At 34.8% G+C, this 26,851-nt stretch overlaps 2 protein-coding genes across 3 annotated transcripts in view; both read right to left on the bottom strand.

Annotated features, from left to right (window-relative positions):
- Nucleotides 1-19,137, bottom strand: part of cdh17 (cadherin 17, LI cadherin (liver-intestine)) — a gene marked incomplete at its 5' end in the record, with an annotated part of 28,622 nt that extends 9,485 nt beyond the window's left edge. The window contains 13 exons of one of the 2 annotated variants that reach the window (NM_001423696.1): nt 2-193; nt 301-377; nt 463-678; nt 3,462-3,606; nt 3,714-3,842; nt 5,161-5,360; nt 8,341-8,499; nt 8,610-8,768; nt 8,858-8,996; nt 10,936-11,073; nt 11,175-11,270; nt 15,776-15,838; nt 19,060-19,137. In NM_001423696.1, the coding sequence (NP_001410625.1) occupies nt 2-193; nt 301-377; nt 463-678; nt 3,462-3,606; nt 3,714-3,842; nt 5,161-5,360; nt 8,341-8,499; nt 8,610-8,768; nt 8,858-8,996; nt 10,936-11,073; nt 11,175-11,270; nt 15,776-15,820 (1,695 nt within the window). 2 annotated transcript variants of the gene reach the window in all.
- A 4,809-nt stretch (nt 19,138-23,946) lies between these two features.
- gem (GTP binding protein overexpressed in skeletal muscle) lies at nt 23,947-26,851 on the bottom strand. The gene is given in 4 exon segments (NM_001045849.1): nt 23,947-24,628; nt 24,806-25,010; nt 25,097-25,173; nt 26,278-26,851. Coding segments are annotated over 4 exon segments (876 nt in total). The 5' UTR covers nt 26,594-26,851; the 3' UTR covers nt 23,947-24,350.

Genomic DNA, 26,851 nt, shown 5'->3' with positions numbered 1-26,851 from the left:
CCTGAGCGATGTAGACTCTGCCCTCTCCAGTCTCTTCATCAACCTCAATGGCGAAGAGGTTCTGAGGGTCTCCAGCTGTGATGTGATACTCCACTCTAGAGCTTCCTGTTCCTGTATCATCCGCATCTGTGGCTTTAATGTTGAGCAAAGTTGTGCCCACTTCAGCCAGTTCGGGAACACTGTAAGTTCCATACTGCGACATGAGACAGAAAAAAATCAACAAGCAGAAAGCAAATCAGAGCAGAGATTCAGCAACCTATTGATCGCAGTTTATGTAGGTAGTCAAATAAAAGCACATACATCGTTTTTCTCGAAGATAGGGATCTCATCATTGATATCGATCACCTTGATGATTGCTTTACATTTCGTGAGGTAAACTACAAAAAAGCGGAAACGTTAGGATGAACGTTTCTCTTCATATATTGATATTTTCATTTCATTGATTTTGGTTTGCTGTTTTACCTTGATCAGTCACTTCAAAGGTGAGCTCATACTGAGGCACTTGTTTTCTCTGGAAGTTTTGATTGGCCACTTTGATTTCACCAGTGTTTGGGTCGATGGAGAACATTTTGTCACTTGGCTTGGTGGGTGTCTGGCTCCGGAGAGTGTAGGTTAAAGCTGAGCTTAGTGTACCCTCTTTATCATTGTCATGAGCAGGCAGATGACCAATCGAATTACCTACACATGCATATTATTATTGTTAATAATGTCAATGAAGGAATGGAGCAAACTGTTAATAATAAAAGTGGATTCAAAAGTCTGAGACCACAAATCTGAGATTCAAGATGTTACTGAAAGCTGGATATGGTAACATTTTAAACACATTATGATAGTAAAACCATAACACTGATCTTATTTGAAATTAGTTAAAGAGGACATAACAAATACTATTCAAACAGCCAGTTTTACTATGACAACTATTAGCTTGTGTCAAAGCAAGTCCTCTTTTGGAACAAAAAATACTGTTGGGATTTATATGGAGATAATCTAGGGCCATAAATACTTGCAAATTAAAAGAAAGTTTTGCAAACAAAAAATAAAGTATTGAGCTAAAAAAAATAATATAAATAAACAACAAATGCAAATCTAAAAAAAATTACAAAGCGAAAATTAATTTGACAAACAAATATAATTTTGCTAACAAAAATAATGAACTGCCAAGGAAAGTTTTGAAAAAAATAAAATTGACATTTGCTTAAAAAAAAAAAAAAAAAAAACAAGCAGTGCAAAAAAAACAACAACTAATATTTGCAAAACATTTTTCATAGCATTGCCTCTACAAAACCAAACATTACAAGGGAACTTGGTTGTTTACGGCAGGCCCAGACCTACTGGGCTGTAAGACCACTTTGGTGATACTGTGTCTCCAGGTGATGATGTTGCTTAAATGGATACAGGTATGTGTCTGCCGCAAATGCCCAAGTTCCCTTGACTCTGCCTCCTTTTCAAATCAGGGCCACAAAGTGAAACACACAGAAGTGTGAAGTGCAAAGTGAAAACAGCATCACAAACTCACGGTTGACTTAAAAGCAAATCAAAATAAGCATTGAAATTGAATGGACGTGTTTTTTAAAGGCAATGCTATAAAAATGTTTTGTATATATACAAACATTATTATGAAACTGAAAAAAATTCCTTCCACATACTTCACCATTGCAGTTTCTAGGTAAAATGAACACTACGGTGCAGTATGACACCAACAAATTGTGTTTCTTTTCACACTAATGATATTAGCAGGGAGATATTGTCAACAATATTTCTAGAGTTTTTTTTTCTTTTACTTTCATCAAATGGTGAAGTTTGTTCCTTTCCACTGTCGCCACTGGCTTGCTTGGTTTAGGACTAGTGGCGTTGCGCATCGATTGAGATGCTCTTTAGTGTTTGGCTTTCAGCAGTGACATTTACATTTAAAGTGAACTGAACTAGCTGAACATCAACTGTGAAAACTGGACTGAATTAACTTCAATTTACTAGAAATTTATCTATGTTAAGCTGCTTTGACACAATCTACTTTGTGAAGTAGAACATACGCGCTATAGAAATTAAGATGAATTAAATTAATAAATGATAATTTTTTGCACTGTTCCTTGCACAATACCATATAAATACCACAAAACAACAGTGTCTATGTATAACAGTGTCTATCTGTAATCAAATACGTTCAATACTATCTGGATGCAGCCTTTATGATGCAAGTTGAGACTGCATCACTTAGCGATGCAATGTCAGACACAATGCACTCAAATGGAGCTAGTGACATCACTGTGACGGGTAGGGTTAGGGGTGGGGTTAGGTGAGCCCATTAAAAAAGCATTGGATGCAGCCCAGATTGCACTGCACCAAGTCTGCAGCCAGACCCCTCTCAATATGTTTGCCTCCCCTATCGATCTCTATATGAACAATGTTTTGCTTGTGATGCAGAGTGCTTGGGTTCAAGCCAGGAGAGGTATATTTCCACAAAAGAGAAAAAAGCAATGTAAAATCAAGGTAAAACAAAAACGATACAAATGTAGACAGCGCCCCTCTAGTGGAAAGGGCATCTAAAATGTGCAACTAAATCTTAATGTACCTGAAGAAACATATTTTAGATTTTGCAAAAAAAGTAAGGAAGAGATGCGTATTTCCAATGAGCATGGGAAACATGGTATGGCATGGTAAATGCATGGTAAACTGCATTGTTTAGTAAGTGTAGCCCTAAGAATTTAGATCTAAAAAAAAAATTGTTCTGTCATATGATACTACAGGGGTGTTGCGCCAACCTGATTTCACCAAGTAGGACATGATCCTGGATTAACATCTATGTTGATCCTGGAACAACATTCCAATCATTTATTCATTCATTATCTCATTTTCTTTTTGGTTTAGTTCCTTTATTAATTTGGGGTCGCCACAGCGGAATGAACCGCCAACTTATCTAGCATATGTTTTACGCAGTGGATGCTCTTCCAGCTGCAACCCATCTCTGGGAAAACATTCCAATTAGCCAATCAGAATTAAGGCATATGTTTACCGTTTATGTTAAGCTTGGGCTTACAATTAAGTTTATGCACTTCTACATGATTGTTATTCAACTATTATCTCTTTGATTTTGGGAATAATGTACAGTTATGGTTTGGTTATAGGGTAGGGAATAGGTAAGAATTACATTTTCAAACAAACATTTTCCGGCAAATTCATTACATGCAGGGGTGTTGAGTGCTTGATTTTGATTCTATAACATAGACTAGTTTTCACTAACACACATCTTAAGCTCTTTAAATTAAATTATCTAAACAATCTCTGTTTAATAAACAAAGCTTTACCATAATAATTAACAAAACATTGATTTATTAGAAACTAATGCACACCCATATCATGGCATGCCTGCATCACTACCTCAAATCTGTTTTTTACACCCCTCCCATACACATCTTTAAACTGATGCAAATAAAGTATGTGTGTAAATAGTCTGACATCATTACCTACGGGCTCCTTTTCCTGCACCTCAAACAAAGCTTCATCACATATAGGAGGGTTGTCATTGACATCCTGCACCAGCACAGGAATCTCCATGGGTTTTTCCAGCTCCACACCCTGTTCATCTTCTGCTATGACTACCAGTATGTACTAAAACACAAACATATTCAGGTTCAACACTCAATGGTTATTGCAGTTTTTAGTCTGGTATGTATGATTTCTCTCTTCCAGTGCAGCTTTGCAAGCTTTTCATTTACCATTTCTTTCTCTTCTCTGTCCAGTGGACCGGTAACATAAATGTCTCCATCCTGATTGATGGTGAAGGGGAAGGAAAGTCTTTCTTTCTGTTCCAGTCTGTACAGTGCAGTGGGATTATTTGCTCTCATCTATAACAATAATAAAAAAATGTTAAAAAGAAACACAAAAATAGCGCTTGAAAATAGAATCTTCTGCTGCTAACCTTAATACATAGATATATAAACTAGATATCGCATACCGACCCCGAGCATGCGTCAATAGCGCTGCCACGTTTGTACAGTGCTCCCAGGACAAATGTCATTCAGCTGCACTAGTCAAGACTTTAGCGCTGTGTACGGGTGTAGTAACAAACAAAACCAAGCACAAAGGCAGAACATTTCATAGGTAAGATTTAGTTTTTTTGTATATTTCAAACTTTTGTGCTAAACAAATACGGATGATGATACAGTCTTTGTGCACTGATCATAAGGAAGGTAGCACACCTAACTCACACTAAATACCAGATATGCTAGTTTTGTTGAATTAAATCAGCAAACAATGTAAATGAAATATGACAACAAGAGGCTGCGGTGCTAGAAACTTGTATTAGTTTTGGCTAAGTGAATCTCGTTCATAACGGAGATTCATTCACAAACGAATCGCTCCCTCCGTTAAAATGAGAAGTAAAAGCAGGGGAGGGAGGGGTGTTTCAGGACTCCGGATTACATCAGATTTTACAGGGAGGGAGGATATTGCATTTCCATGCACACAAACACATGCTCTTTGTCAGCAATGCTCGTGCGATCACTTATCCATTAATGTAGAAAACTGATGTAAAATTATAATTTATGTCATTAAAAAAAATATTTGCCTATTGACCACAGGGAAAACTCCAATATATATATATATATATATATATATATATATATATATATATATATATATATATATATATATATATATATATGTGTGTGTGTGTGTGTGTGTGTGTGTGTGTGTGTGTGTTTGTGTGTATATCTCTGGCTCTGGATGGGCACAGTCCTCTACTGCACCTTGGTCCCACGTTCATTTCAAAGGAGCCCTACCCTGTACTAAAATGGCGGCTCTATTGACGCATTCCTTCCAATCGACAACAATAGCATAGGCGACATCTAATGTAAATATCCATGACCTTAATATAGAGAATATAGCATAGCATAGTATAACATAACATTTTGTAACTAGTGTAGCGTGGCAACATAAAGTAACTTAACATAGCATTACATGGGATAACATTACGTAACATAGCGTAGCAGCCAAACTTAACATAACATAGCGTAGCATAACATAACAACGTAACATAACAGTGTAATGTCGCACATAACATAACATGACATAACATGACGTGATATAACATAACATAACATAACATGACATAACATGACGTGATATAACATAACATAACATAACATAACGCTCCAAACTTACTGTGGCAAGATACATAGGGTATTCCTCATCTGTATTTTCTATAATGGTGATTGGTCCAGGACTGACCCAGAGGTTTTGAAGGATGGCTATATTGACCCGTGTCGTACTGCTCAATGAGTTCACAGCGTTGCCTCCCAAATCCTCAGCCCGAACAATCAGTGCATAGTCAGGATCCTGGAGAACATTCACTGTTCTTCTTTCTGTTCATGCCAAAATAAAACACTGGACTGGTTATTATTTAATTATCATCTAACATGGTTGTTGAGCAGCTTTCATGAGTGGTTCAATTTTATTTTCCAAAAGCGGCGTGAAGCCAACTGTTTAAGCCTCTTTTAACCACGGTGTTCCTGTTCTGTTTGGAATCTATATCATTATTTTTATTCTGGCTGTAAAGAATTGCATTTTTAAGGTTTCCCTTAAACTCGTGGAGAAATATAAAGAAACTAACTGAACAGACCTGCACATATCTGTCAGTAGTGTGATGATTATTGTTTTGAGCTGGTAATATGGATGCTGAATGTTGAAGTTATCTGGGTCAAATCCAGCTTCGTTTCTGAGGCTGCAGTAATCTGCACTGATGAACACAGTTAATCACTGCGCTCTTCTTTAAAGCATGTGTCACGTTTCACACACCAGAGCGATTCTAATCACAGAAGTGGTCATTCACAGACATTAATAGAGCCGTTTAATCTGTGAGTGTACGAGAGCGATCTAATCAGCATCCCATTTTAAATTAAATGTTCTGTCCTTCATTATTGTCTGATTTGCTTAACATCATCAAACTGAGAAGAGACATGGACACTGTTCCATTTGGTCCATTTTGGAAATTCCTAAACTGTATCAGAATTACATACTATACACTTATCGTATGGATCTTGTACTTAATAAATTTTACAAGACTATTTTGTCATCCAACATAAGAGTCCCTTCACTAGGAAAGAGGTAACAGTCGAGTGCATGAGGTTTTCAAAATTGCACAATTTTAATGGTTTCCATTTCATGGTTAATTAAGTGTTTCATCAAGTGCAATTTTTCTATTCAAAGTTTTCTTTGTGAACCCACTACTCTGACTATTTTCAATAAAAATGGAATAGAATATTGCAGTGTTTCAAAACCCACGTTCCTGGAGAACCACCAACACTTTATGTTTTGGATGTCTCCTTTGACTGTCACACCCATTACTGGTCTTTTTAGTTTCTGCTAATTAGCTGACGATCTGAATCAGGTGTGTGTGGTTAAGGAGTCATGGAAAATAGGCAGAGCTGGTGGTTGTCCAGGAATGTGGTTGAGAAAGACTGGAATATTGTATATGGATGAAAATATACATATAGAGTTTACTGCGAGGATCAGCTGATTTGAACTCTATATGCAGTAAAACACCAGCAACTTTTACTCCTTTTCATGCAAAATGTCAGTTAATAAAGACTGTGGTGTCACTTCAAAACATTTTTATTTAGTGTTTCTAAATAAATTTGCAAGCCTAATGCCAAATTGAGATACATAAAAGAGCTTCTATAGTAATCCCCACAATACAACATAATCATGATACTTTATTATTGTGATTTTAAATGAATCATTTGAATTAATTAAATTAATTGCGACATTGTTCAATATATTGCAGTTTACATTTTTCAATTATCATATTTTACTAATTTAAAAAGTCCCCAAAGGAAAACTTTGGCAACATATGTTGTAACTAAATACCAACATTTCTTTGTTTGTTTATCACACTTCAATATTATTGCAAAATGTGATTGACAACTGACTAATACTTTAATGTAAACCAGTCATAAAACAAGTCAACTTATCTGCAATGCCACTATTTTTATATCGCTAACTTACTGCTGTGATATTACTGTGATATATTGACATGGGTGCCCATGTATTGATATAAAATTTCCATAGAATATATTGCGATACTATGATTTAGGAATATTTCCCTAAGCGAAAACTGTGCCAATATTTCACAAACAAATCCAGCATTTTGCAAACAAATACAATCTGCTTAACAAAGAATCACTCAATTCACAAACAAAGAAAACCACTTTGTAAAAACAATTGTCACTTTGAGCAAAACCCCAGTGGTGTTAACAAACTAACTTATTGTATTTTACGAATTTAAATCATATTTCATAAACAAATACAGTAGATGTGAACATAACTGCAATTAGCCCTTGAACAAACACATCTAGTGCATACAGCTCCTGAATACATGTGGATTGTCTCACAAATGCAATCAGGCAAATTTTCTCACAAACGGATGGAGACAGATTTTCTCACAAATACATTGAAACAGATTTTCTCCTGAATGCATCCAGATGGCTTTTCTCACAAATGGATGGAGGCAGATTTTCTCATAAATGCAGTCAGACAGATTTTTTCACAAATACAATGGGACAGATTTTCTCAAAAATGCATCCAGACGGATTTTCTCACAAATGGATGGAGGCAGATTAATTTACAAATGCATTCATTCAGATTTTCTCACAAATGCATTCATTCAGATTTTCTCACAAATGCATTCATTCAGATTTTCTAACAAATGCATTCATTCAGATTTTCCCACAAATGCATTCATTCAGATTTTCTCACAAATGCATTCATTCAGATTTTCTCACAAATGCATTCAGACAGATTTTCTCACAAATGGATTTAGATGGATTTTCTCACGAATGCAGTCAGATAAATTTTCTCACAAATGGATGTAGGCAGATTGTCTCACAAATGCATTGACATTTAGGCAAATGTTCTCACAACTGCACCTGGGCCATTTCCTACACTAAGATAGCAGATGATGTTAAGAGTAAATTTACTCTATGATGATGTTAAGGAATTACTCTCCTAGGGGAAAACCTGAAACCACTGATAACTACAGTGTCAAAGTCGAGTGATCCTTTGCAAAGTAGATTGTGTTTGTTTTTAAATACTAGATTTGTTTGTGAAATATTGGCAGAGATTTTGCACCATAATTTCTCCCCACTCCTAGTATTTAAGTCTTTACACAAACTTTAACGCTGCACAGAGGTTTATTATAGGTTAATTTATATGACATTTATATGACAATAATGCTAGATCAAGGTAGCTCAGAGTAAGCCAGATTTAGTGCAGCATTTATTTAGGTGTGAAGACATCTTATAATTGTTAAATACATGATCATTGATTGTTTCTGTGTTTTCTGACCTGCACGTTCAACACATTTGTAAAAGGGGTTGTTCTCCAGTGCAATGTTGTTCTTTGGAATACAATAGTCCTCAAACTTTTTCTTCAGGACGTCAGGACTGCCTCGAACCTCCCCACGGCTGTACGTTACGCTAGGTCTGGCCTTCAGAAACTCTGCTCCTGTAACACAACAGCAAGAAATGAGCAATAACAAACAAAAATTACAATCATAAAAAATAACTCTCAATTATCAGCAATGTTGTTTCTTGTTCATATATATGTTGCCGTACCTTCTTCTGTTGTAAATATCTGTCCATTGTTTGGATTTATGCCAAAGAAAAATGTTTGCCCGACAATGGGGATTTGATTTACAATGCTGAACCTCAGCTGAGTGTTTTCTGTGTTGGGATCATCCGCATCTGAAGCAAACACCTGCACGAATGGAACTCCTGCATAAAAAATATATTTGTATATACAGGATATTAGCAAATAGATGTATCACGTTTCTGCATCCGCTGATAATGTGTGTGTTTCTCACCTGCAGGAGAGTGCTCTCTAACACTGCCACTGTACTGACTCTCACTAAAGACAGGAGGATTGTTATTGACATCAATCACTTGCAGTACAACCCGGGCAGGCCCATCAAGAGTTTTACCATCTTCTGAAAGTGCTTCAATCTGGAAAAACCACACGCACACGCAAACGCACACGCACAAACACACACACACACACACACACACACACACACACACACACACACACACACACACACACACACACATACACACACACACACACACAGTACTATATATTTTTTTTTTCTATAATTATAATAATTTATAACATACTATATTATATATTTGCATAATAAGCACAATTTTAAGAACTACTGTACCTTGTTTACATCCGTTTACATTATTCCACAATCAGTATTATATGTTATTTACATTCATAGATATTTAGAATTTCATTGTACAGGGAAATGTGTTTCCTTACTGTGCACGACAATAAACAAATTGAATTGATTGAAACATATTAATGAATATTATAACATATAACTCGGGAGCATTTAAATATGAAAGTGAACGCTCTAAATTATTGTTGTGGTTTTGGCTAACCTCAATTTGCTATAATTTACAAAGAAAAAGTGTTTTCTATATTTTAAACTACAGTAATCAAAATTTGAAGTTGACCAAAAAAAGGTTTTTCAAAACTCCCCTAAGACAAGAATGGGTGCTGTTCTGTAGTTTTAAGACAACTTTGATAATGGGTTGGAACCACTTCAAATGTTGACTACTGTATACGAGTTACTTCCAGTTTGAGGATGTTTCACTCAAAATATTGAACCAAATCATTATAAATTATAAAGTTGAGCTAAATAAAATTCAATCTGTCAGTGTGACTGAATGAACAGTACATATTCTTTCATGTTCTATTTTCAAACATTAGCAGATTAATGTAACACTTGGTATTTTGATGATGTACCAAGAATATTGATAAAGTCTAGATTCAGCTGCGGATACTCATTTTTGTGACACTGTACAACAAATATAATTTTATTTTCATCACTGTGAGGGGTAGGTTTAGGGTTGGGGTTGGGCATAAAGAAAATACGATTTAATGAGTAATTTAATAAATAATGTGAATAACACTTGGTATAATTACTGTTTTACAGTACTGTGATGGTTGGATTTAGGGTTGGGGTATAGGTAGACATTTATAAAATACAATTAATGTTTAATTTTATAAACAATTCTTGTTATCTTCTGGCCGCAGCTGTAACCCTTCTAGCAACAACCAAGTATATCTACTAGGATCTATGTTTCATCTGCTGCCTTTACTGTTTGTTTTCATTTTCTTTTTCTATTCACAAAATATCTCAAATAAATAGACAAATAATTGTTAATATAAAAAAGCAAAGCAGTGCTGGTGAGGATACAAAATCACTTGAAAATATTATCACTCAATGTTCCATTTAATGGTCATTTTTAATAAGGGAAATGTATGTAATAATTAGCACACCTGTAAAATCACTGCTGGAATAATTAGTCTTTGGGGGTTATTCAGGTTTTGCTGAAAGTATTTTGTGAATGTTGTATATTTCTAAATTTACTTTTGATGTTTTAAAAGTTCCTTGAACCCAGTTTTTAAAAATATTTACTATTGAGTACACAGAGCAAATCTGTCAATGGTCGATTATTCTTAAATAGTCCTCATGGATCACTGGAAAAAGGTGAACTTGATTAGAACTAATCAATAAGAATTAGAACTTGATTTAGTTGCTTCTTGGAGAAATTACTAGGATTAAAAAAAATTCAAGCTTGCTCTACAAACAAGTGTATTCATGATTATTCATTCAAAGTAGAATAATATAATAAGAAAGTATCAATTTACAACATCTAGCAGCATAACAGCCTGTTTTAATTTCTAAAAATCAATTTAATCGAATGAGACCAGAAGTCTCGAGCCAAAAAGATTCCAATGAAGGTGCCTCGTCTTATATGAAGAATAAGGTCAATACATATACCTAAAACAATGTTATCTTGTGTTACTTTTTTAAATATTGAAGTTCTTGTATTTTTTTGTGTTGTGTTTTAGACTGCAATACTAAATTACAAGTAGATGGTGTTTTTTCTCAGGGCTCCATTCCAGAGGTTGCTCCAAGTACAGCCAGCCGTCCGAGGAGATCCTGACCTTATCTTCGGTCTCTCCGCTTACATGGTATGAAGAAACGTCTTCAACTGCAGATGTAAACTGAACAACAGGAATGTTTTCAATTGATATATCAAACCTTTGTTGACAACATATAGTACAAATAATAAAATATAGAAAATGAACCATTGAAACACATGTACCTTGAAGAAGGCATAAGGCACAGGTGTAGCCTCTGGCACATCTAAAACCATATCTATTAATGGCCCCTTTTTGTCCTCTAGATCAATCCCATGACCCTGAAAGAGAAAAAAACAAGGGAGACTTGTGAAGCCATGTGAAAAATAGCACCCTTATTATCTTGTTAAATAGTAAAAATGACCGTATTAAAGAGATGGCAATAAATATGTCACTGGAGATATTTACATACATTATTAAAGATACATGTAAGGTTTTATAAGATGCTTAGAACCATTTTATACCTTTTTTAAAAAGGAAAATAATAGTTATACACCTGATGAGATAATAGATTATATGTAGATGGAAAATGGTGGACATTTTTTATTCTATTTAATTTATTTTATTGTACAGTTTTTATATGTATGCATATGTGCATATATAATGGGCGTATTTGTGTCTTGTGTGTGTACACAGCATTTATATTTGTCTTTATTCTCCTTGCTAATTTTGTTTTCTTTCTTTTTTTTGTAAGGTGTTGACTACCACAAATAAATATATTAGACCATTTATGTTGTAAGTTTGTGTGTTTTATAATTAGTTGTTTTTGTTGTTGTTGTTGATATATAGAATGAAAATAATTTAAATAGACATTATTAAAGATAAGCATATTGTGTAATCAGTAGGCTCAAGTGAAACTTGGGCTCGCAGAAATTCACAGATTTTTTTTTTTGCTTATGTAAAAATTATAAGTATAAATGTGTCTTAAATGTGTATAAAACTATCATCAGTTTTTTTAATAACTTCAGTAAAATTATTGAATAACATGCAAAGATTTTGATTATGTACAATATAGTTTGTTCTAAATTTTCCTAACAGATTTATAAACCTTAAAAAAAGTTTTAAAATAAAGCTTGTTCAAAACGTTTGATGTATGTTTAATGTATTTAATGTGTTAGGTGCTTATTTACTTTACTCTCTAAACCATTCCGCATTCCACATTTTAACAAGATTCTGTGCATAAATAGCAAAAAAAAAGTCTGCAGATTTTGCCTGGCCTTGGTTATCAATATTAACACTAACGAGCAACATTAGTCTTCCTTTTTTATGCAGGATTTTATATTCATTATAAAAACTAAAACTGACTAAAAACTAAAAAACTAAAAACTAAAAAACTGACTAAAAAACTAAAAACTGACCAACTAAACTTCTCTGACCACATTTTATAGAACTGCTCGATCGTGCAGATTTGCACTCTATAACATCAGAAAGATCCGACCCTTCTTATCTGAACATGCAGCTCAACTCCTTGTTCAATCTCTTGTTCTCTCCAAACTGGATTACTGCAACTCTCTACTAGCTGGGCTACCAGCTAACTCTATCAAGCCTCTTCAACTGCTCCAGAATGCAGCAGCACGAGTTGTCTTCAATGAACCTAAACGAGCACATGTCACTCCGCTGCTAGTCCGTTTGCACTGGCTGCCAGTTGCTGCTCGCATCAAATTCAAAGCTCTGATGTTTGCCTACAAAGTGACTTCTGGCCTAGCACCTTCTTATCTGCACTCACTTCTGCAGATCTATGTGCCCTCCAGAAACTTGCGTTCTGTGAATGAACGTCGCCTCGTGGTTCCATCCCAAAGAGGGAAAAAATCACTTTCGCTCACGCTCACGCTCAATCTGCCCAGTTGGTGGAATGAACTCCCTAACTGCATCAGAACAGCAGAGTCACTCGCTATTTTCAAGAAACGACTAAAAACTTAACTATTTAGTCTCCACTTCACTTCCTTATCTGCAATTGCCTCTTTGAATATCACAGTAACTGTACAAAAAAAAAAAAAAAAATACTAATACTACTAATACTTCCCTTCTTAGACTTTACAGACCTGAAACTTGCCTTTAGTACTTATTCATTGTTGCTCTTAGTTGTGTAAATTGCTTCCTTGTCCTCATTTGTAAGTCGCTTTGGATAAAAGCGTCTGCTAAATGACTAAATGTAAATGTAAATGTAAATATAACAGCACAAAAATATTTAATACATTTTAATAATTTAATATATATGTTCATAATTTTTTTGTAAAGTGCATAGGGTCATTTAAGAACAGAAATATTCACCTTTATTCCTAAAAATCACAATGTTTAATACACGACAATGCATGTTTCACGCATAATTACAAGTATAAAACAAATAAAAATGTCATCACAAAAAAATCTGAAATGGCTTGAATGACATTTACTGTGTGCAATCAAATTAAAGCTTCACTACTGTTGCATTTGGTGAAAAAGCCTTAAGCAATCCAAATACTGATTTTCAATACAGACACAATAATGGTAACAATTTTTAAGTAATGGTCCGGTCCATTAGTTAATGTATTTACAAACATTAACAAAGGATCAATAATCTTGTAAAGCATTTATTAATCATCATTCAACATTACTAATGCATCATTAAAATACAAATTTGTGCTTGTTAACATTAGTTAATGCAAAGTGAGTTAACATGAACTAACGTTATGTAATTCAAATAACATTAACAAAAATGAATAAATGTCATATTAAATGTATTACTAATTGTTTGTTTGTGTAAGTAAATACATTAACTAATGGACCATTACCTCAACATATTTCTAAATATGGTTGTTATCACAAATATGAATATGCTAAACAGGTTTTTGTGACGGTTAAAACCATCTGCTCAAATTAAATGCTTGGAAGTTTCAGGAGGTAACAAAATATTATACTACAGTAGTCTACAACAAAAATATCTACAATAAAGAGAGCTGAGAAAACACCATCAATTTAACAACACATGCAAACACAGAAACGCATATATCGCGTATATCGCAACATATATAAACAAGACCCCAAAAAGTGCTGAATATATATATAAAGGTTTATATATATATATATATACAATTTCATATTTAGTTTAACAACCTGGTAGTACAGTTTCTTGTTGTTTGTTAAAAAAAAAAAAAAAGAAGGAAGCACCCAACACATTTCTGTTGTGGTCTGTGCTAGTTTTTTATTTTTATTTTCATGCGTTTTCTTAACTTGCAGCACGTTTGAGCTTTCTGTCAACGTAATTAAGAGTTTTATGATATTGCAACCGTGATGCATATACACTCACCAGCCACTTTATTAGGTACACCTTACTAGTACCAAATCGAACCCCCTTTTGCCTTCAGAATTGCCTTAATCCTGCGTGGCATAGATTCAACAAGGTATTCCTTTAGAGATTTTGGTCCATATTGACATGATAGCATCATTCAGTTGCTGCAGATTTGTCAGCTGCACATCCATGATGCGAATCTCCCATTCCACCACATCCCACAGGCCCTCTATTGGATTGAGCTCTGGTGACTGTGGAGGCCATTTGAGTACAGTGAACTCATTGTCATGTTCAAGAAACCAGTCTGAGATAATTCACGCTATATGAAATGGCGAAGATTGGTACACTGCAGTCATAAAAGGATGGACATGGTCAGCAACAATACTCAGGTAGGCTGTGGTGTTGACATGATTCTCAATTGGTACTAATGGGCCAAAGTGTGCTAAGAAAATATCCCCCAGCCTATTACACCATCACCACCAGCCTGTTGTTGAAGCCAAATTCTGACCCTACCATCCAAATGTCGCAGCAGAAATCGAGACTCATCAGACCAGGCAACGTTTTTCCAATCTTCCATTGTTCAATTTTGGTAAGCATGTGCAAATTGTAGCCTCAGTTTCAAGTTCTTAGCTGAGAGGAGTGGCACCCGGTCTGGTCTTCTGCTGCTGTAGCCCATCAGCTTCAAGGTTGGACATGTTGTGCTTTCAAAAATGCTCTTCTGCATACCTCAGTTTTAACGAGTAGTTATTTGAGTTACTTTTGCCTTTCTATCAGCTCAAACTAGTCTGGCCATTCTCTGACCTTTGAACCCACAGAACTGCCGCTCACTGGATATTTTCTCTTTTTCAGACCATTCTATGTAAACCCTAGACATGAGTGTGCGTGAAAATCCCAGTGGATAAGCAGTTTCTGAAATATTCAGACCAGCCTGTCTGGCACCATCAACCACGCCACGTTCAAAGTCACTTATATCACATTTCTTCCTCATTCTGATGTTGGTTTGAAATGCTGCAGATCGTCTTCACCATGTCTACGTGCCAAAATGCATTGAGTTGCTGCAATGTGATTGACTTTGAAATTTGCATAACCAGTGGTTGGACAGGTGTACCTAACAAAGTGGCCAGTGAGTGTATCTACACCAGTCATGAAGGTGCGGATTATTGAAAACTTAAATAATAATTTAACAATGATTGGTAAAACAGTCATATATTTAAGGGTTACTTACTGTCATTTTTGCAAATTAAACAGTCATTTATTTAATACCAAGTCAATAATCAGTAAACGTGCTGTGAACGAGGTTGCTGAACATTTGCCCTTCTCTGTGGATTATTTATGTAGTGAAAAAAAACAACTTTCCAAATGGCTTAATGAATCCAGATTAAGTCTTTGTGTCAGGTCTTTGACTGATTAATGGCGTGTGAGCAGAAAAACGGTCTTCAGCACAGTTACTCATTTATGGATGGAATAAAAGACGGTGAGGAGACTGCAAGGTCACTGAGTTAAAATCCTACTACTTACAATGCTGACGAGAAGGGTCAAGTGTAGCAAAAGTGCACCTCTCATCGTCCCAAGCAGTAAAACCTGATGGAGGACATATCAGACATAAGATTTAATTAAAATACCTTTCCAGCAAAAGCAATTATAGTTTATAGCAGTGTTATTTATTTATCAACCGACTTTATTGTATGGCTGTTCCACAATTCCTGCTGTGCAAATTGACATATGATCTAAGCCAACATGGTGACAAAAGTCTAATTTGCCCCTTCAGGAAATAGCCCATCTGCTTCTTTAATGCTGAACTTCAGTCAATGATTATTAGCTGAAAGCACTATTCAACCAGTTGTCCTGAATCCTAATATTTTAATAAATTACACATTTATTTAGGATTTACAATGTCTTTTCTCTGTGAATGTACAAGAAAATCCTGCTTCTTTTATTTATTTCCCATCTCATGTTTATAAAAATAGAGAATTTGATGGTGAGATCATGACTCGCGTCATATGGCGCAGTGTGTGTGCACTGTCTGTGTGTGTGTGTGTGTGTTTTAACATGAATCGCAGCCCATAAAAAGGTTATTTAAAGGTCGCTTGGCATTCAAGCGTGGGCAACGCCTCCTGTGCCAGACAGTGCTGACTATGTGCGCATGTGTGTCACTGCTGTATCACACTTTATCAGATTTAACAATGTCTATACCAGGGGTGCCCAAACCTTTTCTTAAGAAGGGCCAAAATCCAAGCTTTATTTTAGAGCTGTGGGCTGAAGGTAAATACAACATACTGTCTTGTATTAAAGTTGCCATGGATAATTTCGTAATTCATTTTAATAATGATTAAATAGAAAAAGAAAAGATTACTTCAACCATATTTACTAATGCATTCTAATTTTTTGAAAATGTATTTTATTTTAATGAACTTTGTCTTGATTTGCATGCTGTCTTCTGCTTTGTCCTGTATTCATTAAGTGACACTATGTACATTTTTTAAAAATCATTGCAAAATTTAATTGAAACATTTAATTTAATTTTTTTGTAGCTCAACAATTTAACAAACAGAAAAAAGATAATGATGATAATCTCTGTTAAAGGCATTCCACACCCCTTCCCAATCATTTTCCCTCTGGTAGGCCTAATCAAAAGACACAAAGGGTCAACTTTGGCCCGCAGGCCCTAGTTTGGGCATCTCTGGTCCATACTTACAATCACTTCGCAAAGCATTTCAACCCTTTTAACTGCCCCTCTAAACAACGGTTGACCATGTTTTTACTGTTTTAAATAATGACTGTTAAACGCATTTAAAGAATGACTGTTTTAAATATTAGTTTACAGTACACAACATTGTTGGTTTACAAACTTTTGGTTTAATTGTAAAAAAAAAAAAACAAGAAAACATGTTGAATGATAATTTGAACTATGTTATGGCATACTTAAAAAAGTTGATTAGGCATTCCAAAATGTTTTATTTTGAATATTTTTTTTTAATAAATTAGTCTCAAACTTCATATTTTCAGATTTTTTATAGTTAATGTATTAAGCCCGGTACCTTTACCATAAATTGACATATGTACCATTTGGTAGATGTTTGGTATTTTAGAAATTATGGACTGTGTTAAAAAAATTGATTGAATGTGTTACATTAGGAGTTAAGAAATGCAATCTAAACATTTTTTTCTTGGTAGGGTAGTTAAAGGGTTAAACAAATAAATAACCATTTAAATTAGGAACATGTGGATTAACACGTGGAAAGAGAAATACATGTATGAAATGTGTTTAAAGGGATAGTTTACAAAAATGAAAACTCTGTCACCATTTAATCACCTTTATTGTTCTGTTAAACGCAAAAGAAGATAATTTGAAGAATGTTGGAAACCGGTAACCATTGACTTGCAAAGTATTTGTTTTTCCTACTATTGATATCAATGGTTACAGGTTTCAAACAATATTCAAATGATCTTCTTTTGTGTTCAACAGATAAAAAATGTTTTTTAATAAGTTAATGGTGAGTAAATGATAACCAAAATAATTTTTGGGGGGTGAACGATCCCTTTAATTCGATTTCCTGGGCATGTATTTCTATCACTTTATTTCTTTTTTTGTGTATTTGACGCATTATCAATATCCATCCAGTCAAAAGAAAGACTTTTTCAGAGTCATTTCTAAGTCAAAATTAACTAAATTCTCACATTAAATGGTAACTTTTTGATTTGAAGTGTTTTCGTGACAAATGAAATGAATTGGTATCTCAGTTAAGTAAACATTGGTCATTTATCAGACACTTTGGTAAATGAAAGTAAATTTCAGATCATCAATCAATACTGGAATTTGCGTAAAGGTGTGGTACCACTTAATCCCTCACTAAACAGATTTATCTAGATAAACACTAAATGGATTTATCAAGAAATATTTATCTGATCAAACACATAATGTGTGTAACCAGATAAACATCTTAAGATAAATCCGACTGCATTGTGTGAATCCGTCTAACAGCAGATTAAGCTGTGTTGGCTGAAATTGTGTATTGAAATCAGCTGTAGGTTTAGTGCTTTTGTGATACTGGATTTTTATTTCTCTTGTAGGCTATCTGTCGGATCTATTGTGAAAGAAAGGCACGCCTTGAGACAGATGTGATACAAGGTGACATTGAAGATAATGTGACCTCTGATAAGCTACTTTAGTTTGTCTCTCGATTGACACAATTGGTGGATATTAAAGTTTCTTTATATACGACATGAGGATTCAGGATGTTCTGGTGGACAAGCTGAAATCAAAACTCCCGTCTTATGTAATAAAACTAATCTCAACCAGAGAAAGCCCTAAGTAAAGCATGAATGAACTGTATGAGCTGAAAATGTTAAACCAAACGCAGAATATTTAAACAAGACACCCCAAAAATGCAATGATAATCCATTAACATGAGGCTAGACGTCTATAAACTACTGCAGAGTAGCTAATATCAAGGTTTGAGAACACAAGGCCACAAGCTTGTGACCTCTGATGACTTTCTTATAGTATGAGACGAAAAAAGCACCACTTGTTCCTCAACAAAATACGCTAATAAATAGATATTCCAGAATGCAATACAACGACGCAATGGCAAGTGTTCATATCTTTAAATGCCCTTCCATATAATCTGGTCAACACCCTACTGAAAGTACTGAGCAAAGTCAAACAAGATCACAGCTTTTGATACAGCTTGAAATTATAACACAGATGAATATTGGTAATCAGTGACACATACTTTAAAAATCTATCTAATCAGAGAAATGACTAAGAAGGAATAATTTAAAAAAGAATTAGAGACACAGACCTGTCAGCAGAGCTCCTCTCCTCAAAAGACTGTAGAGTTTCAGTCTTGCTGCGCTTCCTGCTCAAGTCAAAGTTTAACTTGCCTTTATTGAGCCTAATCATTATCCACTGATTCACCATGAAGGGGAGTGGACTGTACATTTGCGGTATTTTATAGTACAGTTTGGTGAATAGTGAACGGAATTGGTGGATGTGTTAATTCACAAATAAGCATTTCATTAAAACAAGCTTGCTTGTATAATCTCTTGCGACTTCTGCAATCAGAGGCCCTACTTTTAATATTATCAAGGCGATAAGGACAAAGAAGATGAGCTAAATTGAGGACAAGCTTGGAAATGTTTCTGAAAACATGTTAATGTACATTGCCAGAAAGCTTAAAGGTGACCTTCACAGGACTTGAGTAATACTGGCCTGCAATCTTTGATCCTTGATCTTTTGACAGACTCTGGCTTGCTTCTTGTTTGAGTGTCGGTTCTTCTGATACTGAAAAAGAGCACATTTTTTCAGGATTTCTGAGGTACTTATTAGTGACACCTAAAGTTCGAATGTGTGGCTTTCTCTTTCTGTGAAGCACAGGATCTGATACATTTAAAAGGTGATTTTTAGATTCCTGTAATTTTCATTGTATCTACGGTGAAGCAAACGTTCTTTGAGATCCAATCTGTTGTGTTTCAGAGAAGAGCGAAAGAACGGTTTGAAGATTCAAAGAATGAAATTAATTTATGGAAAATTGGTTTGAATTCTGTAAAACATTAACGTCTGTTAAAGCGATCCTTTACATGTAAATGTGTATGGTTAAAGGCACCTTGAGTAGCAGTTACTCAAGCAGTTCCCAAGGTTTTCAACTGAGTAATTATTATGCAGCCGTATCAGCACAATGTTGAGTAGGAGAGTTTAAAGGTTAAGATTAGGAACCAAGATATTTACTGCAGATATCAATTCTGAAACAGAGAGGTTTAAATCCTTGGTTATTGCCGCTCTAAACCCACAATAGATTATTTCACACTTGGGACTATCAGCACTTTCTAACCAGGGTTAAGAAACCATGCCCTATAGAACATGAATAACACTGAACAATCCTCAACTGTACATTTCCCATATGGTTATTTTTAGGAACCAAAAAAGAAGGATCTGGGAATGTTCTTGCATTTCATTTTCCTTCGGCTTAGTCCCCTTATTAATCAGGGGTCACCACAGCGGAATGAACCACCAACTTATCCAGCATATGTTCTACATAGCAGATGCCCTTCCAGCTGTAACCCAGTACTGGGCAACAACGTTCTTTGTATAGGCCTTTTTTAACCTTAACCTTCCCAATATATTGCAGGGAGGTTTATTCCTAATAGCTTGATGACAAAATGATAGTTGACCCACCTTTACTTGGTCCAAACCTGTTTGTGTTTCTTATAATTCTGTTAATCACAGCACAAGGGAATATACCCCGAAGAACATTGTGTAGAAAACTAGCCATTGACTTCCATAGTATTTTGTGTTTCAACAATTACTGCACTGTAAAACCCAAAAAGTTAAGGTAACTCAAACCATTTAAGGACACTGATTGCAACCAACAATTTAAGTTTAAAAACTAATTCTAATGAGTTCTGTGAACTTAATCCATTTGAGCAAATAGCAGTTTGAGCACAGTGAAACCCAATAAATAAAGAGAACTCAAACCAACTGAGTACTGTAAAACCTAGTAAGTTAAGGCAACTCAAATCGTTTGAGGAAACCAATCGCTAAACCACTTGAGTTAAACTAATCTATATGAGTACTATGAACTTACTCCATTTAAGTTAAAGTAATGAGGTATTTAATTAACTCATTACCTTCAACACTGAGTTCAAAACTCTTTTCAAATGGTTAGAATTAACTTTCAGTCAATTTTGAGTTAACTACACTCATTTCATTTAATAAATTTGACTGTTGGGTTTTACAGTGTAACAGCTTGATGTTTCTTTCTTCTGTTGAACACAACACAAAGGAAGATATATTGAAGACTGTTGGTAAAAAAAAATCAGCTGTTGGCTTCTAACATATTTTTAAAACAATTGCTGCTTCATCAAAAGAAGACAGAAATTCATAAAAGTTTACAACCACTTGAGTGTGAGTAATGGAAATGTCCTTTTAATTTTCAGGTGAACTATGCTTTTGATAAGAACAAGGGATTCACTTTCTCTAGTTTAATAAGCCCCATCTAAACATGATGCTGCTTACAGGAACTGTAATACAACAATTTTCAGTAATATAGTAACATAGTGAGCGTCTAACAAATCATTGAGTCCGCCAGCTGCCTCATACATAAGAGATCTGGCAGGAAACGGCCCTAAAATACCTTACAATCTGTTATCCTGCTCATTTACAGTAAAAGCACAAACAGGCAACACAGCTGCCTAATTAGCTATACCGTTTCAGCACATACACTACATTCATAATCATTCAGTCCTCATCCTCACAGCAGTGATCACACACCAGCTGAATGTGTCATTTTTTGTCCTTCTCACCTTGGAAAGGAAAAGAGGAGGAGTGTTTCTGAATAACAGGAACAAATGTGTTGCTGTATTACACACATATATTAACCAGACGGGCTTAATGCTGTAATAAAAAGGACATTATCTGTGAATTTTTAAATATAAAATATTGAATATATATATATATATAATATAAACTATATAAAATAAATATATAAACAGTGCTCTGCATGTATAAGTACACCCCTCTTACAAATCTCTTTTAAAAGTTATATTTTAATAGGAAGTTTACAATATTATATTAGTGAATAAACATTATTAGTCAGTACAGAAGCCAAATCAGGAGCTTATCTAACAAAATAACTTACAATAACAGTACAAAAACTAGTCCAACCAATTTATGTTATAAAAAATATTAAATACAAATTTTAAAAAGAAGAAAAATCAAGAGAAGCAAAAAAAAATTTTGGAAAAATTTACTTGAAATTTTGCAGGCTGTAATTTTTGCAATATTTTGCTTGAATTTAATTGTATTATCTTTCAAGTTCTAAATATGATTGGTGACTAAAATATTATTTTAGAAAAATATATCTGTTTAATGAATCTGTTTTGTTTAAATGCACCAAAATACATTGATTATATTCACTGAGAAATTGAGAAAAATATTCCTTTTCAAAATGGGGTGTACTCAATTATTAGTGCTGTATGTGTGTGTGTGTGTATATATATATATATATATATATATATATATATATATATATATATATATATATGGGATAATTGACAGATTGTCGCGTATTGAAGGATTTTAAAAAGCTTTATGTAAGGAAAAGGATGGATGCTTCAATAAAGTGCATTTTAACACTTGAACACACACCAAGTCATTTATTATCCTGCTTATTTCACGGTCATTTGCCAAGTTATGCAGTCTCAGAAATAAAAGCTGTCGTTGGGGTGGTACCTTGTAAACTTTTGTAAATTGTAAACTTTTACAATTTATAGCTGCAAATTAGTACCTTTAGGGTTCCTTTAAGGTACTATGAGGTACACATTTGTACTTTTTAGGTATTAATATGTATCTTTTAGCACTTGTTAGGAACAAAAAAGTACCTTTTGAAAAGGTACTGCTCCGGTGACAGATTTTGTACCTTTATTTCTGAGAATGTAGACAAGTTTTGCAGCGTAATATTTGACCACATTTTTAGCAGTTATGACATTAGATCTCCTAGTCCATGCTTTGGGTTGGTAAGTCAGAAAAAGTGTGAAAATGTAAATGACATGGGCATATCTAATAGCTCATATAGTAATAAGTTAGCAACCTTTTTGGCAAATATTTCTGAGCATATTTGCCTGTCGATTTCCTGGTGAAGCACATGCCAGTGTCATTGAGATTACAGTCATAGAGTAAACTAATGTTTGAGGAAAGCATATTTATTTAAACTGCTGTCATAACTGACTGGACTACCTGTGCATTAAATTATTTTATTGCACAATTTCCAGCCAATCAGAATCAAGACTTTTAATAGACCATATGAAATAGATATACAATTTGTAAGTCACACTGATTACATTGGTAATGTAAAAACAACATCTGTTACAGTTGACATAAATCTTTAGAATGTTCATTTTTTGTTCATGTTGGCTGAGGTTTTAATATTGCAATATCAACTAACTTTAAATATTACAATTTATTTTAAGGTTTCTTTGTTACAGTGTAACTATTCCTTTAAATACTAAGTAATATTGATTAATTACATGTTCTTACTATATATGTTTATGGTCAGAATGTAGGTAAGGTTTGAATTGGTTGCATGTAGTTATATGTTATCAATTGTCATCACTATAGTAATTATATTTAAAGTTTAATTACTGTAGGTTTCAAATTTGACATTAAACTTGTTTTCTGATATTGTATATTTCGTCACCTTGGAATTATAAGGTTCTATCTGCGTTCTGAATGATTTTAAGATATTGAGCTTCAACGCTTTTGCATTCCATAGCAAACAGTATGTGTGTAACATTTGTTTTTTTAAATAAAAAGTCTTAAAATGTAAACAACTTCTAGAAAAAAAAAACATCCCATAAAGTAAATAAGTTGTCATTTAATAAGAATGTCAATAACTCAATTTTGACAAAGATGTCAGATAGAACCCTATAATTCTAAGGTGACGATTTGTTGAAAACACATTTGACTGACATTTTAAATCAACACTTTATCCAAAGATTCAGGAGAAATTACAAATGTGCATAATGGACAAAGAACAACATATACAGCATCTGTATCTAAAGCTAATCCCTGCATATTAAACCCCCACTAACAGCTGGCATATACATTCTGATCAAGGTTAATGTGTGTACTTCAGACAATGTCAGGAAAATTATTAAGGACATTAAAAAAAAAGCAACTAAAGCATATATGATTCATCATATAAAACAATATTTTATTGGTTATGGATATCATAGGCTCAAACTGAGCAAAAGTTGGACAAAACATGTTGTTTTTACACACACATCCACATAAATGTACACACAATTCAAAAGTAATTCCATCAGGAGGATCATATAAAAAAGAAACAAAAAAAGTGGTTGGGGTTCCCACAAAAACACTGATGTACTTCATGGTTTGTGAGAGATTTAGAGGGCAATGCATAACACTAAAGCGTTCTGTCCTTCACAGAGGGAGCGAGAAGCCTGCGATACACAGCACAGTCTAATATAGACATCCACGGCTTTATAAAAAAAAAAAAAAAATCAAAAATCTCATACAGCAAAATAGGTGCAAAACAAATCAGACACTTGCCAAAAAGCATTCAAAGTCACACTGTTACAGACTCATCAGGTCATGACATGATTTAGACTTGAGTTTAAAAGCCGCCTGCTTGTTCTTCTTAGCAACCATTCTGTTAATGAATCTCTTGGCTTTCTTTGGGAGACTTTCCCTGCGTTTTTGGAGAGATGAATGGCTGCTGAGGGTCTCCATGCTGTCTCTTCGCAGACGGAGCTGGCGGATGATGCCCTCAAACAGCGGCCAGACGTTGTGTTGCATTGCTGCGGACGTCTCGATGAACTTACAGTCAAAGACAGCCGCTGACGAACGACCCTCTGTGTGACAATAAACCAAAATTCTCAGTGAAATAAGGCAAAACAAACAGTGCCTGAATAATCCTGTAAGGGGATTTGCAGATTTAGAAGATTAAACAGCAGTCTGCTAGTGATAGAAGTAGCTTTAGAATAAGGAGAAGCATTAAAAGAGAGTTTGAACTATCCAGCAACACGTACCACTAATGGACACTTCTCGACAGCGGACCAGGTCACATTTATTGCCCACCAGGATGATGGGAGTACGGTCGACCTCACGCTCACGCCGCAGCTGAACACGAAGGTCTGATGCACGAAGGAAGCTTGAACGATCTGTTATGGCATAAACTATAATGAAGGCATCTCCTGTCTGCAAACATCGCTGCTGTGTCCAGCTGCCTTCATCCTGGCAGACAGAAAATGGAGTCTTTTAGATTGTCCAGTCATTATGAAGAATTTATATTTAAGATTTCGACAAAACAAAAGTGTTACCTGTGAATCCCATGTGTCAAGTAGGGTGACGGAGGCCCTCTCGCCATCTACTGTTATTGTCTGCTCAAATATTTCACCTGAGAACAATAAATAAACATTGTTGGTTACAATGTAGGGCATTTATAATGAGAACTAATTTAAGTATGTACATAAATTGTAGCCTATTTACTCTGCATTCTGGTTGTATAACTTTTCCTCTGTGCACTTTATATAAATATATTTCCAGTATGTTGCTTTGTCATTGTTCCATCCAATAATGACCTTGAAGAGGTGTTCGGATGTCCTACAGTTGCTATGGTTAGCTTCTCAGGCAAATGTGATTTAAGAGCACCCATGCATCTCAATAATAATCACACTTGTATCTCAAAAATATTAAATGCTTTAGGTTTATTAAATGTAACAGCACTTTTTTTTTAAATCACATTTTCTTTCATTCATTTTGAGATTTTGCTTAGATCATGGTCTATAATCATTTATAGACCATTAAAAAATAGTTTAATCAGTGGCACCAATAGTTTCATGAAGAGCTCTTGACAGCCATTGAATATTTGCATTCACCTAAAAAACAAAACGTTATATTGGAATTGGAATTAAAGATATAAGATTAATGGAACCTTTCCATAGTACAATTTGTTTTAAATGGAAAATGTTTTTTGTATATATGTTATATAAGCTATAAGAAAATATAATTCTTTTAAGAACTCTTCACTGAAATATGCTTTGGCTGACTAAAAAGGTTCTGCTGCAGCACTTCAGTAAACGTACCCAGAAATGTTTTTTAATAGTATTAAATAAAGATTTCTTTAAAATTAAGTTTTTTGATTGCTAGAAAACTCTTCAAACCATGAAAAATGTTTTATTTGTTTTACAAAAGGTTATCTTGGAAATATAAAGGTTCTATAAATGCTGAAAAAAAAAACAGAGAAAAACAGACAGAAACTTAATTTTTGTATATACTTGCATTAAAATTGAATGCTACTTAATCTCTCAAGATACAACTCCAATTAGTGAGTTATATGTTAATGCTGGGTTTATGACTGCTTTATTTTTATAACACAGACAGAAATGTTGATAGTAAAATAAATGGACAGGTAAAAATCCACACTCTATGAAATTGCTTCCAATAGTAATGTTTCCACAGTTGGAGCATGAAGCAAGAGTACAGTAAATTGTCAACATACCTCCATATAACTCGCACTCGCTGCCCATGCTGTCCGATGCTCCGGCGAATATACTAGCGAGAGCGGACTTCCCGACGCCGTTGTCCCCGAGCAGAACTACAGTAAAGGGTCCAACTGATGCCGGCGTCGCAGACTCTGTGGAGAGAGCGGAATCTGAGGACGCGGAGGAGCAGGAACTGGACCGGGACATACTGATGTCGGAGCGCGGGAAAGCATCGTTGAGCAGCTGCCCTCCGTCCGTTCCGCAGATGCTCCACCGGTGCAGGTGATGCTGTACGCGGATACTGTGGCGTCGCACGCTCGCCAGCAGGGTCATGAGTGCAGTTTGGCGACTAACAGTAGGTTACACGAATGCTGTCTTTGAGTGCGCCTAGGGCAAAGAATTAGCGGACTAAATCGGACTTCGTAAAATTGTGCTCAAAACAGATCCAGTCCCATCCAGCAGAAACCTGCTCAGCGAGATTTAATTGTTCTTGGCTTCGATGAGTTCAATTAAGCGCATGCAACTCTTGAGGACTGCTGCTGTCTGCCCTGGTAATCCTGTTCGTCTATATTTTGCGCAGTAATGTGCTTT

The sequence above is a fragment of the Danio rerio genome, chromosome 16 (genome assembly GCF_049306965.1).
Source record: "Danio rerio strain Tuebingen ecotype United States chromosome 16, GRCz12tu, whole genome shotgun sequence".
In the NCBI taxonomy this organism is placed as follows: Eukaryota; Metazoa; Chordata; class Actinopteri; order Cypriniformes; family Danionidae; genus Danio; species Danio rerio.
This window is presented reverse-complemented; position numbering and strand designations above follow the sequence as displayed.